The sequence below is a fragment of the Neofelis nebulosa genome, chromosome 5, assembly GCF_028018385.1.
Source record: "Neofelis nebulosa isolate mNeoNeb1 chromosome 5, mNeoNeb1.pri, whole genome shotgun sequence".
NCBI lineage: Eukaryota > Metazoa > Chordata > Mammalia > Carnivora > Felidae > Neofelis > Neofelis nebulosa.
Genome location: NC_080786.1, coordinates 14,265,655 through 14,283,198, shown reverse-complemented (window position 1 = coordinate 14,283,198; position 17,544 = coordinate 14,265,655). Strand labels below are relative to the sequence as shown.

The following is a 17,544-nucleotide window of genomic DNA, read 5'->3' as shown; positions in this document are numbered from 1 at the left end:
AAAATGAGGGTACAAGCCTAGGTCATTAATACAGAGCAGCAGTGTGGTAGGTATGAGAAAAATAAGTCATAAGGCAGACACTTCTTCAAGGCAGTACAGCTGTTTTCCAGATAGGAAGAAAAATGGCAGCAAGAAGTCATGTATCCGTAAGGTTTCATTCATTCTCTCATTCATTCATTTAGATATATGCTGTGCCTGGAGTCCAGAGAACACAACAGTTGGGAGTTCTTACTCTGGAATATAATACCAATGTCCTAACCCCAGTCCTGCCAGGGAGGACTTGTGTGATTTGGCACAGTTGCTTATCACTTGCCCAAGAGGATTTCTTTGTGGGTTAAATAAGGCAAACTGGGAAAAGTACTTTGCATAGTAACTGACACCCAAGGTTAGCTGTTATTACAGATGAGAATTGGCAATGGCAGTCCCTGGAGAGAGTAAGTGCTGAGACTTCCTTACTTCCTCTCTTTTCCCACATTCTCCTGTTGAGCAACTGCCCATTCCCGAGTCTGTCTCTTCTCAGATGCTGGAAAAGGTAGATTTATACGTGGACAAGGTTGTTTACCCACTTTGGCAGACTGCCCAATTGCATGATTTCATTCAGAACTTCAACAAGAATAAAGATGATTCGTAAACACCTCCTTTACTGAGTTGGAAATCAAAATATACAAGATTTACAGTTAAAGAGAGCAATACACCAAAAGGAAATAAAATTAATGCTAAAAACTCTTACCACATTGAAAACCATAGTTTTCTTAAGTAGCACCAGCCATATCAACTTGTGCCTGAATTTGTACCGTTGTGAATGGCATTTTTCCAATTAGAGTTCCTTTTTGAAAAAAACAATTTTTTTTCTTTCTATAGATCTTACCTTTTGTCAAACAGGATCTGTAGATTAGCAACATATATGTTATAGACATATAATTAATATACAATTAGTCTTTTCCAGCAAATGTGTGCTTTGTTTGAGCACCATATGGTTTTGTGCAACGTGTTTTCAGTGTTTGCAGTTTCTCTTCTCAAAAATACAGCCAGGTTGATTTTTTATAGAGATGTCCTGGAGCTTTTACAGCCACAGAATTGGCTTCTATTTTACCATTATAACTAGTAACTTGATAGAACAGAAAATTACTTTGGATTTTTATTCCTTAAGGTAAAATACATAGTTTTAATATATCACCAGGCAGGAGCTTGCTTTTTGTTTTAGATTCTTGTAATATTTTATGCTTTCAAAAGCCACTTAAGAATTGTAAAAATTAACCATCTTAACTTGCTGGCAGGCAGGTGAGTGCCTCCTGCAGACTGGTTCATAAGCCATTCTCCACACTGAGCTTTGTAAGTCTGGCATTCACACCAGGTTCTGTATATTTAGGGCCTTGTTCACTTTTAAATGAGAAGAATAGCAATGAAACCAACTATCAAAGCTGGGACAATTTTCAGTTTAAAAGAAAAGAAATGATCACCACAAGGGTTTCTTTTTTTCTTTCTTTCTTTCTTTCTTTCTTTCTTTCTTTCTTTCTTTCTTTCTTTCTTTCTTTCTTTTTCTTTCTTTCTTTCTTCTTTCTTTCTTTCTTTCATTCATTCATTCATTCATTCATTCAAGTTAATAGGGAAAATTAATATGGCTTCCAAAGTTAACACTGCTTAAAGCTGGAGCTGCGTTTTATTTGTAGGAGAAAGTGGCCTCTTATAAGCTAACACACCAAAAAGAGCCACCTGATAATTTTAAGGTGCTAAAGCATGTTTATTCTCTGAGCAGATTTGGTTAAGCTATTTTCAAAGTTGTAAATTTGATGGTGTTTTCATTCTTCATTTCATGTATCAGGTTTGAGGTTGATAACTCTCAAGCATTTATACCAATGAGCGAGAGTGACAACATAAAAAAGAAAGCATACACACATGGATAATCAAAATTTGTTTCTATTTGTCATTGAAATGTTTTATGAGAATATTTTCCTCAGTAGAGTCACCTTCCTAATTATGCTCTTCCTTAGCATATTAACACTGGTTTTCATGCCCCAACTTTGTAAGCAAGAAGAGGAAATTAATATCAGATTTTTATAAAATCTTCCAGAATAATTCACAAATTAGATAAGCCATATACAAATAAAACAGTTTGCTGAATAATTATTTGTATTAAAAGGTACAGTTTTTGATGTTACATGAAAATACTTGTATAAATTACATGTATTTTTTTTTCTTAATTTCATGGAAGTTATCTCTACCTTTAATGAATCTTGAAGTTATAAATCTTGTATGTGTTTATGTATATCTGCACTGTTTTTACTTGTGTCTCTTCCCACCGAGCTAGATCAAGCTATCGCTATTTGTAAGTCATGCAGAGGCTTATGAGAAGATAGGCATAGAAGGTGTGACTCAAACAGTTTTAAGCTGTATTCCCTATAATAATAATTATAAAAATAAATAAATATAGAAAAGTCATAGAATGAAACTGATCATGTTTTTCCAACACGTAATATTAAACCTAAAAATGTATAATGTTGGGGGAAAGAAATACGACCTGAATAATAAGTTATTCTTATATGAACACATTTCTTGTACATTATACTCTACATGGGGATCATTATTTGACCACCAGCATAACAGAACACTTTGGGTAACTGCTGTGGCTTGTGGAGTTACTGACTACTTTACATTTGGTTCAAATAATTAAGCCGGTATTCCAGTAAATTTGATATCGTTCTGATGAATTGTATGGTTATTTTTACAGTTATCTGAATGCAGCCCTGAAGTTCCTGCAGGCGGTCCATTTGAAAACCACTATGAAGAAGACTGTCTTGTAATTGATGGGATAAAATTAAAAGCTGGAGAATGTATTGACAATATAACTAACAAGTTTAAAGAAATAGATGCTCTAATGTCTGAATTTTAAGGTATTATTGATATTTTCAAAAGTTAATTATAAAAAGTTACGTGTTTATATTTTTCCAAAGTCAAAAACTTGAAAACATGTAGGGAGATAGGTATATGTTATACCAAAGCTGCTATTTGTAACAACTTCCTGTTTTATGCTTTTAGAATATCCATTGTTTTGAGAGCCAATCAAATGGTCTTCAAGTTAGTGTTAAGATTTAGGATTTAAAAAAACAATTTAGCATTTAAGAAACCCTGATATTTGTATTTGTAGATTTTTTTTTCTTGTTTGCCTTAATTTTAAAATGGTTTATGAAACTTACTGTGCAAACACGTGCTTTACAATGATTATTTAGGCCCTTTATTCAAATGTGGCTATTTAGATGGCTGTCAAGGCTATTATAATTCTTCCATATAATTCAAGCGTAGTAGAGATTGAGTATGTGTGTTGGTAGTGGAATTAAGCTACTATAAAATAAAAGGAAATAATAAAAAAAAATTATTGTGTATTAGAGTTGGGGTTCTTCTCAAAGGTGCCAGTTGCCTTATACTGGAAATAATCATTTCAACCATGATTCCAAAACCTGATTGAGTGGAGGTGGGAGGCTGTGGAAGATCAGAATCCTGGATGCTTCCCTGTTAAATCAGTATCTCTGAAGGTGAGGATGGAAACCATGGTGAAAAATACAAGATTAAGTTAGGCATACTCACAACAAAAAAATTCTCAGCGTTATAGGAAAGCAAAAAGTGCATCCTACAATAGCACTCCCTTAACGCCTCCCTGAAACCCCATTCCATAGGGATTCCCATGAGCAGTTTCAGTGGGTGTCCTTCCACATAAGTGTTCTAACGCACATCCATCTCTAGTACCCACTCTCGCTCGCTCTCCATGTCTCTCTTGGGGGAGTATGGGATCAGGGAAAGGGCATTCCAAGCACATCGAAACCGAAAACAAAAGCTTGAGGAGAGAAGAGAAAGCAATTCAGCATCTTGGACCTATTGCTAGTTGAATTAGCTGGAGTAACCACATGCTGGTGTGAAGGTAGCCACAGCAGATGCGTAGCACTGTGCACACAGGCTGAGGGACTTGTACCTGTAGGGGCCAAGTGAAGAGTTTCAGACCGTGGAGTCCCTTTTACATTTCAGAAAGATCACACCAGCAGCAACACAGAGAATGGAGTGAGCAAGAGAGCACTGGAGACGGGGCTCCTTGGTAGGAGGCTGCTTGGGAAATCCAGTTGCAGGACTAGGAGAACCTGAGTATGGTGGCGCTATATGGAGAGAGCAGAACGGTTTCCAGCTGCATTAACATCAATGAGTGGATTATTAGGATTTTGAGAATGGAAATAGGCATGCGACAGTAGGGGGGAGGTGGGGTCGACTTCAGGGTTCTTGTATTCACAGTGCTGTTCACTGAAGGTCAGAATAGGTGCAGATTAGAAGCGTGGGGCAGATACCACGTTTGGGGCCAAACTGTGTGAGTTCAGCAAAGGTTCGAAACTCTTCGTGCTTTGACAGAGCCTGCCTTTCAGAACCACGCCATGAGCCAGAGTGACTATGACTACTCTCTCACTGCATCATATTTACTTCTAAATGGTATCAAACAGTGGAAACTAAGGCTTCCTCTTTTTCTTCTAACAGAATTTACTCCATAGCCTTTCAGAAAAACTTCGCCTCTTTCTCTCGCCGCTATGATGTTATATTCACAGCCTACAAAATGTCTCAAGAAGTAATCGATCCCATTTTCCTGTTACTTCTTAGAATCAACAATAAAATGACTACAATTGTATTTGAAAGACTTGACCCACAATTCGAGTGTTTGATCTAAGCCCCCAGGTGGTAGACTAATTAGATCACTTGCAGCTAATTCCTGTTGGTGGAATAGCCAGTGCTCTTCCAAGTTAGAGTCCATGGGTAAGACACTGAAATTTCCAGACTGAATTCATCTCTGCCATGTTCTAAGCTGCAGAAGTCCGGAATTTCCACTGAAGTCTTTGTGCACTTGGGCAGTTCAAATTGGTCCTGAGGACAAACATTTGGGTTGGCTCTGTCTGCAGAGGAAACTTCAATCTCCTTCCAAGAAGAGGCTCTTAGGGAAAAGGCCTTTTCCAAGAAGAGGACAGAGGGGAGCCTCTGTCCATGTGAGAATATAGCCTTTCAAATTTCCAGATAGAATGTGCTCAGGAAAACGGATGAAGGAGCAGTCAACTAACATCTCTGTCCTCAAGGCTGAGAATCCTGCCTGGCTGGCAAACCCTACCTGCTGGTAAAGACCCCATGTTCAGGGCAGGCCGCTCAACATACACCAGGGCATAGCAGTGGGACTATGGAAACGCGATGCCTGCCTTCACGTCCTGGTGCCGCCGCCGACTCATTGGGAGACCTGAGGCAAGTTACTTAACTTCTCTGAGCCAGGGCTTTTTTCCATCTATAGAGTAGAAGTTGCTTTGAAAGGAAATGTATGAATAGACATAAAATGCATAGAGCAATCTTAACACACAGAAAACTATGCAAGTCATGACCATGATTGTTGTCTCAAAAGCATTTCTCTTCTGACTGCCTCTGCCTGGTTATCCTAGGCCTAAAGCCTAAATGTGCTGCTTTCAGCAGAACCTGAGGTGATACACCTGCTTCTGGGGGACTGGGGCCAAAGACTTCTCTGACTATGCTGATTCCCAGGGCAGGCCTGGAGGTGGACAGTACCCTGCCTCTATAGCTAGGGCCTCCTGCTAGGCCCAGAGGAGGACATTATAAGGAAATTGTATCTGCTCATCAAGGGAGATTAAATTCTAAGCACACTAGTTATACCAAGTTTGATATGGGAGCTATAAAGCAGTATGTTAGGACCTTCTGCCTGAGCCTTTGGGTTGGAATAAGACCTCCTCTTTGTCTAGTTTGAGGAGTGGCTGACTAATCCTCTTTGCAATGAATTGACCAGCTAGTCTGTAGCCTCCATGAACCTATGGAAGGGCTGGGTCCACCAGAAGCTGAGTCCCCACTTAGATCTACAGACTGTGGAAAGTTAAGCACCAAAGCCAACTCTGTTGCCCTATATTCTAGGAAGTCCTGGTCCATTTGCCTCATGCAGAAGCTGAATTTATGCAGGTATTTCCAGTGGTAAGAAGCTTAGCTCTATCTTTAGTGGAGACAGGCTGAGTATTTTGACTTGTTGCCACCAGTGGGATAAAGAGAGGAGTGCACCCTTGCACTTGCAAAAGTCTGTAGTGTCTACAGCCTTGAATTTCCTGGCTCTGCAGTGGAGGGTGATGAGTCACAGATAGTTAATATGTTCACTAACAGACCTAAGCACTATCATAAACTATCTAGAGGCTTTGTGTAAAAAATTGGCAGTTAGCTCTTTTTGGAGGAAACTTTTATTCATGAAAACTGAAGTGAACTGTGTATTGCTTTTCATGGAACGAAACCATTCTATAACCTAATGCCTCTACCAAGTAGCTGGCATTCCATAACCACCACTTATTGGGGTTAAGAATTGGTATAGTTCTGTTCCAGATACTTCCAGACCAGTAGAATTTGCATCTGTGGACATTCCAAGGGACAAACGTAAGATTTTGAAAATCCAAAATAGAAATATCCAAATCCTGCTCTATTATTTCTTCCTCTGTATGGTTCCAAGAAGAGGTCTAAACATAGTGCAATTAAAAAATTCTGAGTTCTTTTTTAGGGCTGAGCCAACTCTTGCTGTCACTTAGTAGAATTCTGAAAGAGTTGTTTAGTAAAGACAAATTTGACGTTAAGGTCCAAGTGGGATATTCTATGTACGCAAATCTAAATATTAGGATTTTCCCACCCACTGAGTGGTTGCATGGTATAGGCATGCAGAGTAGTGAGCAGCAAATGAAAGGGTAGGGGAGAGAGGAGAAACTTGTTTCCAAGAAAAATTCTGAAAGAATGAGTTGTTTTCTTTTAAATGCATATAGGAAAATACTATGAGAAAGGAGATATGCTCAGAACCAAACAAGATAAAACACAGTTTGCAAGCAGCCCAGAAATTGCTGGGTTAAAAAATAAAACTTTTTAATCTTCAGCCTCTCCAACCAGAAAAAGATTCTCAAATTAAAATGTAGCCTGGGGACAGTGATCAAGTCCAGGGGTTGGTTGTTGAATCACAGCAAGAGAGACAAAGACCAAATCTAGGGGGCTTGCAGGAAAACATGGCCTCAGGGTAAGGACCCAATCAGGGGTGTGGCTAATAACATTACAAACTATTACAAAATGACTTTTAAACCTCCTGCAAAGCTTAAAGGTATAGTAGTGCAGCCACCTGACATGCCCAAAGTGCTAGTAATTAAATCTGGAGAGAAAAGCCTGTCTTGAAAATAACTGTGGTTTTGACACATAGAATGGACTAGAATCAAATACATAGAAAACCCACTAAGTTGTAGAAAAACTGACACCACCTTAAGTACTAATAGCCTGAACTAAATGAGACTGAAACTGTTTGAGAGGGGGAAAAAAGACCCCTGAGCCCCCAGTTTTCTATGTAGGAAATAGGCTAGGAAAACTTAGCCACCCAAAAGAAGTAGAAGTCTCAGTGTCCTCTTCAGAAGCAAATGAGGAAGATGGTGGAAAAGGAGGTCTCAGAGAACAGAGCTAGGAGCTGTAGAGAACAATGGAGCAAAGATCTTCCTCCTACACTACCAGACTCCACCCCACCCCCAGCTCACCTTCCCTTCCCCTGGGAGCAGGACCAAGGTCTGATGAAGAAACATCCTACTCGTTTGGCAGGGAAACTTGGCTAATTTGCCTAGAAGGATTTCAGAATCACTAAGGAACAAGTTTCTTCATTTTGAATGAGGTGTTTACTGTGATTTTCCTGTCTCTGTTATACCAATGCATATTGTGTGGGTGTGGAAAGGGGATGGGGCCTGTGATTTGTCTTCTCAGTTTATAGGTCCAATTCATATCTGGACCAGATGTAAATCATGAAGTCCTAAATGTTGAGCCTGATACATGATTGGGTGAGACTTGTGGTGTCCTTTGATGGGGATGGGCTGTTTTCATATTGGAGAGATGTGAATAATGTAGCCAAGCAGGTGGACAGTCATTGATTGAGTTCCTGATCCAAGTTCTTTGTATCTCCCTGCATTGTATAATTATCATGGATCTATCACAGACAGAGTGTACTACTACCGGGCCTTGTGACTTTGCACTTGGCCTCCTGCTTTGATCAATGAAACAGAGCTGAAGTGATGGGGCCAATTCATAGTCAAGGCCTTAAGAGGCTTTTGGTGTTTCTTCTTTACCTCTTGTACCTCTGCCATTGTCTTGAAAAGAACATGCTGCGACAAGCCCTCTAATTCAGGGAGGATGAAAGTCCCGGGAGAAGACCTAGACCCAGAGACTTGCAGAATGAAGCAGAACTGCCCCAGGTGATCTGCAGGTCCAGAATAGAATACAGTATTATTGTTTTTAGCTACTGAGTTTTGGGGTTGTTTGTTACACAGCATTTTTGTGGCAGTAGTTAACTGATACACTTGATTTCTTGGTTCCAGCAACAGTTTCACAGGTCGGGTGTGGTGGCAGCTTTCCAGCTGTATCTGACCCATGGGTTGTTTTCTCCTTAGGGTGGAGCTTCTATCAAAATAGCCCTGTCTCCTGGGTTGGACCCAGCGTGCTAGCCCAACGCCTGCCCAGTGACCCTTCCAGCTTTTTTTTTTTGGATCAGGCCCACATGGGCTCTTCAACTGATGGGGCTTAGCCCATTCCCCGCCCAGCCTCAGGTTGCTTTATCACGGAGGCAGCATATATAGAGATATTATAAGTTAATAGGATACCAGCACCACCAAAATATCACTAAGGGTTCATAAGCGTGGGTCACTTCTTTTTTAAGTATTTTTAGACTCTATAATAATTACAAAAGGTAGATAGGCCCATAATGGTGAAATGTCTCATTTGGCCAAAAAAGAAAAAAAAAAGTGTGCATATATTTCTATCCCCTTTCTGTTCCTCAAGTCTTCCAAGTCTTCCTTACCCTTTTGGTATTGTATCAAAGGATTTTAAGTTGCTAAATCTAGTTTTGGGTTCAGATTTTACCAACTTGCCTAAGTCACATGACCAATAAATGGAAAGGCCAGAATTTGAGTACATTTCTGTTTGTTCAGATCCCATTCCCTTTATAACTGTCTATATTGTTTAATGAGGATGGAACTATCTAAACAAAAGCATTGTTGTGAGGAATAAATGAGATATTTTATGTGAAAATGCTCTGTAAATCAACTTTATCTTCTATATATTCTTTTTGAAGGAAACTGAGTATGTGCTTAAGTACACTGCAATTAATTATTACTGAGATAAAATGTAATTATGCATTCGAAATGATCACTTGTCTTACTCTTGTATATCTCCATCTACCGTCATCAATATCAGAATTTTTTTTTCTCTTTTTTAAAATTAAGTTTTGGAAACCACCACTGGCGGCATGTGACCCTCTCTCTGATGGGTGTGTTAACAGCAATGTCTGTCTTTTAAGGGACATCTATCTCACTGTTAAATTTAACTTTTTTTAATGTTTATTTATTTTTGAAGGAGAGAGAGACAGAGTGTGAGCAGGGGAGGGGCAGAGAGTGAGGGAGACACAGAATCCGAAGCAGGCTCCAGGCTCTGAGCTGTCAGCACAGAGCCCAACACAGGGCTTGAACTCACGAACTCAGAGCAAGATCATGACCTGAGCTGAAGTCGGACCCTTAATCGACTGAGCCACCCAGGCACCCCTCACTGTTGAATTTTAGCCATGGCTTTAAATCACCTTGTTTTCTTCATTCCGTTAAAAAAGAAAAGGGGTGGGGGGAGTCTCAGTATTGATGAGTAGTGGCAGATTCTGTGGCATTTTAGATGCTTTCCAATAAACGTATGGATGCCTTTCACAGGGAGCACGGGTTGTATTTCAGCATGCCCTCCTCCAGCAAGTTGGAATTTAGGCCCTGGCTCCAAAGACCTTTTGAAAGCCAGAAAGCTCACCAAAATATATGGCCAGAGTTAGTCTGTTTTGGCAATGACACTTGCTTATTATGACATACAATTAAATTACATAGATTTAAAATTTTGTACAACAAGCCTCTTGCAGTTTGCAGAGGGAAAGGAGCAGGCAGAAGAGAAATATGAATATGGTCATGCTCCTCTCTTCTGGAGCCTACAATCTAGTGATGGAAGAATGTAAATAAATATAGGTGGTCCACAAAGCAGAAAATGCATTTGAAGATGGAATGTCTAAAAGCAGAAGGGAGTTCTCTTTCTAGATAGCTGAGAGTCAATAATTACAAAATCCTTTAATACGATTCCTTCAGTCTCAGGTGCCCCCTGCCAGAAGTGAGAAACCACCCTACGGAGTCTGACGTCTACAGACAGCTTTAGCCCTCAGCTGCCAACAGCTATTCATGGAGGGAGTTAAGCCAGAACTAGGGCTCCCCACTCAAGCCCTGCTTTGGTTCCTCTTGAATTGCGGAGAGGGCCAATGACAATGACACCTGATCTTTAAACCCCATAAGGTCTTGACCTAAGGGGACTCAGTGCTTTTACCAATACAATTGGATCAGACCCCAGGTCCTCTATGGGATCACCATCATTTATGCTCTCCACTTCCTGTTGAGTCTCCTGGCTGCAATCCACCGCCCCCTGTTCCTCCGTGACCTCCATAACTTCCCCTGCTACGGTGATGAAGCCAAAGTGTGGGAGGCACAGAAGGGGAGGTTGGCAAGGGACACTCCTCTTGGATAGGAGTTCTAAATGCGCCAGCAAGCTCTTGGAGCCCTTTCACTGCAGAGGGGAGCAGCCTTGTGCTTCTTCAGGGTAGAGGACTGGCCACACAGCCTCCAACTACCGCCGACGGTCTTTCTTCCACCTCCCCTATGGACTCCTAATTTCATCTCTCAGCAGCAGCTGCTCTCAGGCAACACCAGAGCTGGAAACTACCTGATCTATGAAAGCCTGACTTCTTCCAAGCAAAGGAGGGTTAGGGTGTGGATGTACAGAGAAGTGTGAAAGTGTAGATTATTTGGAAATGGGGGTCCAACCTTACGAGGTTATGTGTTAGGTACTTACGTGTTAAGTACTGGAGTAGACCTGTGAAAGGAGAGGAGAGGGAGATTAATTCTGACTGCAGACACAGCTTCATGGTGGCATTTTATTCGTTCCTTCACTCAATACTATGGGCCAGGTTTCATGCGAAGCACTAGTAATACAACAGTGAACAAGACACACATGATCTCCAAACCTGTGGAGCTGATTCTGACCTTGAGCAGTTTGCTTTAGCCTCACTTTCTTCATCTGAGAATTGGGATGATGGTGATGATAATAATAGTAATAACACTCATCTCCTAGAGTTGTTGAACAGAATAAAATGAGTTAAGATGGGCAAGGTGCCTAGCAAAGTTCCTGGCACATTGCATGTTATGTAAGTATCACTACTATTTTTACAGTCTAGTTGGGGAGAGACCTGTGAAGCAAAGCCAGAATTGGAAGGTGGAAGAGTGGGCTGGCTGGAGACGATGAAAGTCACAGTCTGAACAAAGCACAAAGGTGGGAAAAGCAGGAACAGCAAATACCTAAGCCGAGTAACCAGAGTGCAGGGGGTGGAGGGTGTGATACGAAGAATATTGGGAGTTAAGGCTGGACCAGGCAGGTTGGGCTTTGCTCAAGGAAAGCCTTGTATATCACACTAAATGGCAGCTCTTCATTCAGCAGGGGAGCCAGGTTAGTGCAATGATGAAGAGCGGTGACCACCACAGTCTCCAAGATCAAACACCCAAGGGTGCTGGGCACCATGACCGGCTTGGAACCAGACCATTGTGCGATTTGCATGCGCGGAGGGGCAGCAGGCAGACATTGCTATGCCAACCTGTGCCCCTGTGTCTGAGGAAATCCGTGCCCTGATGTTAGCTCGGATTGTCAGCTTCCACAGTGAGTGCCTTAGGGTTGCCAGCAGGCAGCCGGGGACCGGAAGGTTAGGTGTCTCTGCGAAGTCTTATTAAACTCTCAGCTGCCTGGGAATAATGCACCACAGCAGCAGAGTTTTAAATGGCAAAGGGTCTCTGGCTGTCAGCAAGGTTACAGGTAGATACTTTCATTTGTCCTCCATGAAAGCTTAATATCATTTTCTTCTGTTCAAGTCAGCTTATAGACCTCATTACTTCAAGTTCATCGGGCAGCTGAACAGACTTTTTGATTTTACTGTGCTTTCAGAATCATGTTGGAGAAGAGCTAATGCATTTTTAACCAACTTCAGCAAATTGAAGCTCTTTGGTGCTGTAGTGTACTAATACAATTGCTGCTAACTCTCTGAGAGCGGCATCTGGGTCCGGAAATTCCCGCTTATTGCGGTTGTGAGCTCCAGGAGGTAGGGGCTACATGTCCTTCCACTTGTGACCCACCCAGACCATAGCATAGTGCCTCGCACATGTGAGAACAGCAGTTCTATTTTTAGATTGATGTTGAACTTTCTGCCGGTCTAGCCTGTTCAAAAATGTTTTCTAACAAGCTCTATACTCAAGCACCTTTGGACTGAATCTCAGGTGGTTGTTGCTTTTTGATTCCAGTTCCCCAAACGCTGACAAGCTCTAGCTCTATCCGTTATCTATCGCGACAGTGATGCAGGGTAGCAGGTGACCACAAAATGCCAATGGCAAACAACAAAGCACGTCTCCTAGCTTGGGAGCCTGAAAAGTTCAGCCAATTTGGCTACTTTCAGGTGATCTCACTTCTCTGTCTGTGGGCAGCTGTGGGTCTACTCAGGTGTGGTTCTTCTGTGGCTCATACTAGGTGGGCTCACTTACCTATCGAGGACCAGCTAACAGTCTTAGATGGGGAAATGGGGCAACTCAGCTCTGCTTTATGCACCACCTGTCGTCTTGCAACACACTAGCCCAGGCATGTTGTCCTGGAGATAGCAGAGGAACAAGAGTAAGAGAAAATTCCAATAAGAAAATCCAAATCACCTGCAATTCCACCAACTACAGATAAATCACTGGTGACATTTAAAAATTTCTTACAATCTGATTTCCAAATAAATATGTTGTCTTAAATGCACAAGGAGCAACAACCACATAGTTATTTCCATAGCCTTTTTCTCTTAACCATATATTGTGAATGTAGTCCCATGCCATGAGATATTGTTCTACAACATGATTTTTAAGGATTGCATTGTATTTTTATCCATACAACAAAATACTCTCTTGATGGATGTTTAATTTGTTTTCACATTTTCTTTTCTTTTTTTTTCTAATTAAAAATTTTTTAAAATGTTTATTATTTTGAGAGAGAGAGAGAATGAGCATGAGTGGGGGAGGTGCAGGGAGAGAGGGAGATGCAGAATCCGAAGCAGGCTCCAGGCTCTGAGAGTCAGCACAGAGCCCGACATGGGGCTCAAAGTCACAAACCTCAAGATCATGACTTGAGCCAAAGTCGGACGCTTAACTGACTGAGCCATCCAGGTGCCCCTCCAGATTTTTAATAATAAAATTATAAACCACTCTGTCATGAACATCCTTATCATTTTATCTTTGTGTACCTTACTTTTCTTTCAACTCTTTTCTGGAAGAGGAATTAATAAGTCAGAGTGTCTACACAGTTGCAAGGCTTTTTGTGGCTATCATCTATTATCTTCCACCAGAGGTGTGTGTCTATTTCTCTGCTAGACTGAGGTTTGGTTTCTACTTGAATTTTATGTTACTTAAAACAGTGCGTTGGGTTAATCTCTGTCTTAAAGAACATCGACTAAATGACTATGAGATGGTAGGTTTTTGGTTTTTTTTTTCTAATTCCTTAGAGAAGGCTGAAGACTAGCATTAACATAGGCCATAGACTCAGGCTGAAAAGTGACTGAGATAAGAATAATAAACCAGGTAATGGGCAAATGTGAAAAGAAACAATGGTCACTTGATTTAGACATTAGATGTCCTTTTGGTCAATCATTGTTGTGACAAATACTAGGGCAGAGTCATTGGTCTGGAAAACGTTTTGGTCAGCTGATAAAATTAAAAATGTAGGAAGTTACATTCCAATTCGGGAGGAGTAGGGAAATAGAGGTGCTTGAGAGAATAGACCAGTTTTCACTGAATACTTCTATTAAGGTAGTCACATGGCTTCTGCTGGTGTATTATAATCGCGATTGATGAGTTTTTGATGTTAGATTACTTAGGTGATGATTCCTAAAATCCACCTTTCTTGTATTAAATTGAAATTGCTTATAATGAGAACATGAAGACTTTTATTTTCCATCCACATATGTGCTTTTGTGTATCTGTAATTTTTATTTTTATTTTTATTTTTATTTATTTATTTTTTTTAATTTTTTTTTAACGTTTATTTATTTTGGAGACAGAGAGAGACAGAGCATGAACGGGGGAGGGTCAGAGAGAGAGGGAGACACAGAATCCGAAACAGGCTCCAGGCTCTGAGCTGTCAGCACAGAGCCCGACGCGGGGCTCGAACTCACGGACCACGAGATCATGACCTGAGCCGAAGTCAGCCGCCTAACCGACTGAGCCACCCAGGCGCCCCTGTAATTTTTATTTTTAGTGCCCAGAGAAAAACTGGTTTTGGATGATAATTCTTGCCCTGCAAAATGTATTTAAATTCATTCAAAATGATTATTGCTCCAAAATTATGACCTTCCACACAATGGACTATGAGTACTCCCTTCTCAGGGTCTGGGCTTTATTCATAATCTGTGGTCCTAGCACAGAAAACAAGGCCTTAATAAATATTGTTTATAAATGTTTAAACACCCTTGCCCAAATGAGGGTTAAATTTGCCATCCAACTTAGCCTTTCTAATTATATAAGTCTAGATTCTCAAAATTAATTGAACCTTGAATGTTTTTACCATGTAGCACTTAATTACACATGGGCATTTATATGCCATTATTTATTTCATGTGTGGTAGCCAGTCTCTAAGACGATTCTCACCTGGTGTTCACACTCTTGTTTGGCTCCTTCCACACTGAACAGGGTTCGCCTGTGTAACCATCAAAATATCTCAAACATGACAGACTCTGACCTCCAAGGCTGGGTCATAAAAGACATTGTGGCTTCCACTTTATTCTCTTTTTGGATCACTCATCCAGAAGTAGTCAACCGCACGTCATGAGGACACTCAAGCAGCCTTAAAAGAGGTCCACGTGGTGGAACTGAAGCCTTCTGCCAACATCAGCACTAACTTGACAGCCACCTGACTAAGCTCTTCTGGAAGTGATGCTCCGGCACCAGTCAAGCCTTCAGATGACTACAGCCCAGGCCAGTATCTTGACTGCAACTCCATGAGACACTCTGAGCCAAAAACACCCAGCTAAGCACTCCTCAATTCCTGATGCACAGAAACTGTGTGTGATAATAAATGTTCATTGTTTGAAGTTACTAATGTTCTGGGGTAATTTGTTACACAGCAACGGATAACTAATATAATGTGTGACAGGCTTTTACCAACAAATAGATTATAAGCATCTTTAAAAAAAGAATCATATCTTTCATTTCTCATAGTGACCTGCATGATATTGAGATATTAGCCAAAATAAATGATGTTAATACTTCACAATTACCTTCTAGTCAAATCAACAAATATTTAATGCCTACCAGACACTCTTCTAGGAAAGCAGTAAACAAAAAAGAACTAAGTAAATGCTAGTGGATAAGACATATAATAATTGAAAATATAAATATGGACCAGGTCAGTGAAGATATGAAGCTCAGAACAACAATAAAAGATGGGCATGCTACTTTATATATTTGGTATTGGGTGTCAGGAAGGCATGATGTCTGATATCAAATGTCATATCAAATGTCTGTCAAGACATTTGAGCAGAGAACTGTGCATGTACCTGTGAAGGAGCATCCCAGGCAGAGGAAATGGCCAGTTCAAAGGCCATGAGACTGGAAGAATGAGCACATTCAACAGGGCCAACACGGCCAAGGCTCAGGCCGCCATTTGTTGCAGATTTCACTAGTTAGCTTGTTGTATTTCTCGCCAGTCCAACTACACATTTAAATCTGTCTCGGGGCTCGGACCCCACTTTCCCTTGGTTTTCTGAATTTGAACAGGGCACCAGATACTGGTGTAATTTAAACAGACCTTTTTATGTAAATGAATCATGATATAAACAGGAACACAGCTAATGAGTCAAAATAGGCTAATATTTGTAGCCGGAATGAAGAATTAGACAATTCACTGATTGCAATCTTCCTTTCATTACTTCTGCACTTGAAGCTTTCTGACTTCATTAAAGCCATTAGTGCCCACCAATAAATTACATAGCTTTGGTAGTAACACAAATATGTGTGAGTGTTTCTGACATTGCAGGAAATAATCAGGCTCAATCAATATATGTTCATCAAGACATTAGGTCTCAAATCGATGAGTAATTAGCTCTCCCAACAGAAGAACAAATAAAACTCTGTTTCCTAAATGTTCTGTCATTCTATGCTGCAAGTTTCACCTCCTTTCCCTCTCTTGCTGGAGGAAACACATGTCACAATGAATCGAATGATCACTGAATAATGAGTTCTGCTTTGATTACAGCATGTTCGTGATCATAAATAAATGAAATTGTGTTTGTATTTCATAGACATCTGAATTTTTTAATCTTGCATTTCACCTCAGATAAACAAGTTTATCTTTAATAGGTAAACACCCCTCTGAGAGGCATAATGCAGAACTTAAACTCACATTTAACATTTTAAATTATCACGTAAACAAGAGCTCCTGCACGTTCTCCTATGGCAGCAATTGCTGTTCTCTTGATACAAAGGTGACTGATTTTCTTTCTTGCTTGCTCTGTTTTATAAACATAATCTTGGCAAAGTAATGAATTATTTAATTTGTGTTTTAATTCTGAAGAGTAGATTTCATAGAGAGGGAGACATAGGGGAAGGCAGGGAGTAGGGTAGAGGGAAAGAATCAGAAAGGAAGCCAGAAAGAGACACAGAAATAAATGCAAAGACAGAAATACTGGAGCATGTGCACGTGTGTGTGTGTGTGTGTGTGTGTGTGTGTGTGCGCGCGCGTGCGTGCTGGGGGAAGAGAATAGAGAGATTGCCACTGAGATATAACTAGAAAGGAGAAAGGACAACTATTTAAAGACTAGGATTTGTTTGTGGGAAGGAATAACAGTATGTTATTTAAAGAAAAAAGATTAGTACTGAAAAAAAATTATTGTACGTGTTTTTCTTCTTAAATAAGAGGCTATTCAAATTATGAGGCAAAATATTACAAATAACCAAAAGGCAATGCACTTAATAAATACTTTACCCAGAAACCTACTGCTGTACATTTTTATCAAAGCAAATTAATTTAAAATACTTGAGGACCAGGCATATGTAGTATCATTTATAATGAATTTTTTCTCAGTTCTAAATGTGTTTACTGTATCTCATAGGTTATGAAAGTGAGTTCTTTAAATTGCTACAGAATTTTTTTATTAGCCTAGTTGTGCATAGGCAAAGGAATTTTTAACAAAATCTCTCTGTGGGGTGCCTGGGTGGCTCGGTTAAAAGTCCAACTTCGTCTCACATCGTAATCTCACGGTTCGTGGGTTTGAGCCCCACAATGGGCTCTGTGCTGACAGCTCAGAGCCTGGAGCCTGCTTCAGATTCTCTGTCTCCCTCTCTCTCTGCCCCTCCCCTGCTCACACTCTGTCTCTCTCTCAAAAATAAATAAACATTA

General features: G+C 40.5%; 1 protein-coding gene across 1 annotated transcript in view; it reads left to right on the top strand.

Moving 5' to 3' along the window:
• The window catches only part of ZCWPW2 (zinc finger CW-type and PWWP domain containing 2), an 89,009-nt gene extending 73,767 nt beyond the window's left edge, over positions 1-15,242 (top strand). Inside the window, 2 exon segments of the mRNA XM_058729661.1 lie at positions 2,729-2,891; positions 14,838-15,242. Of these exon segments, the coding sequence (XP_058585644.1) occupies positions 2,729-2,890 (162 nt within the window). The 3' untranslated portion in view covers position 2,891; positions 14,838-15,242.
• Positions 15,243-17,544: the final 2,302 nt, after the last annotated feature.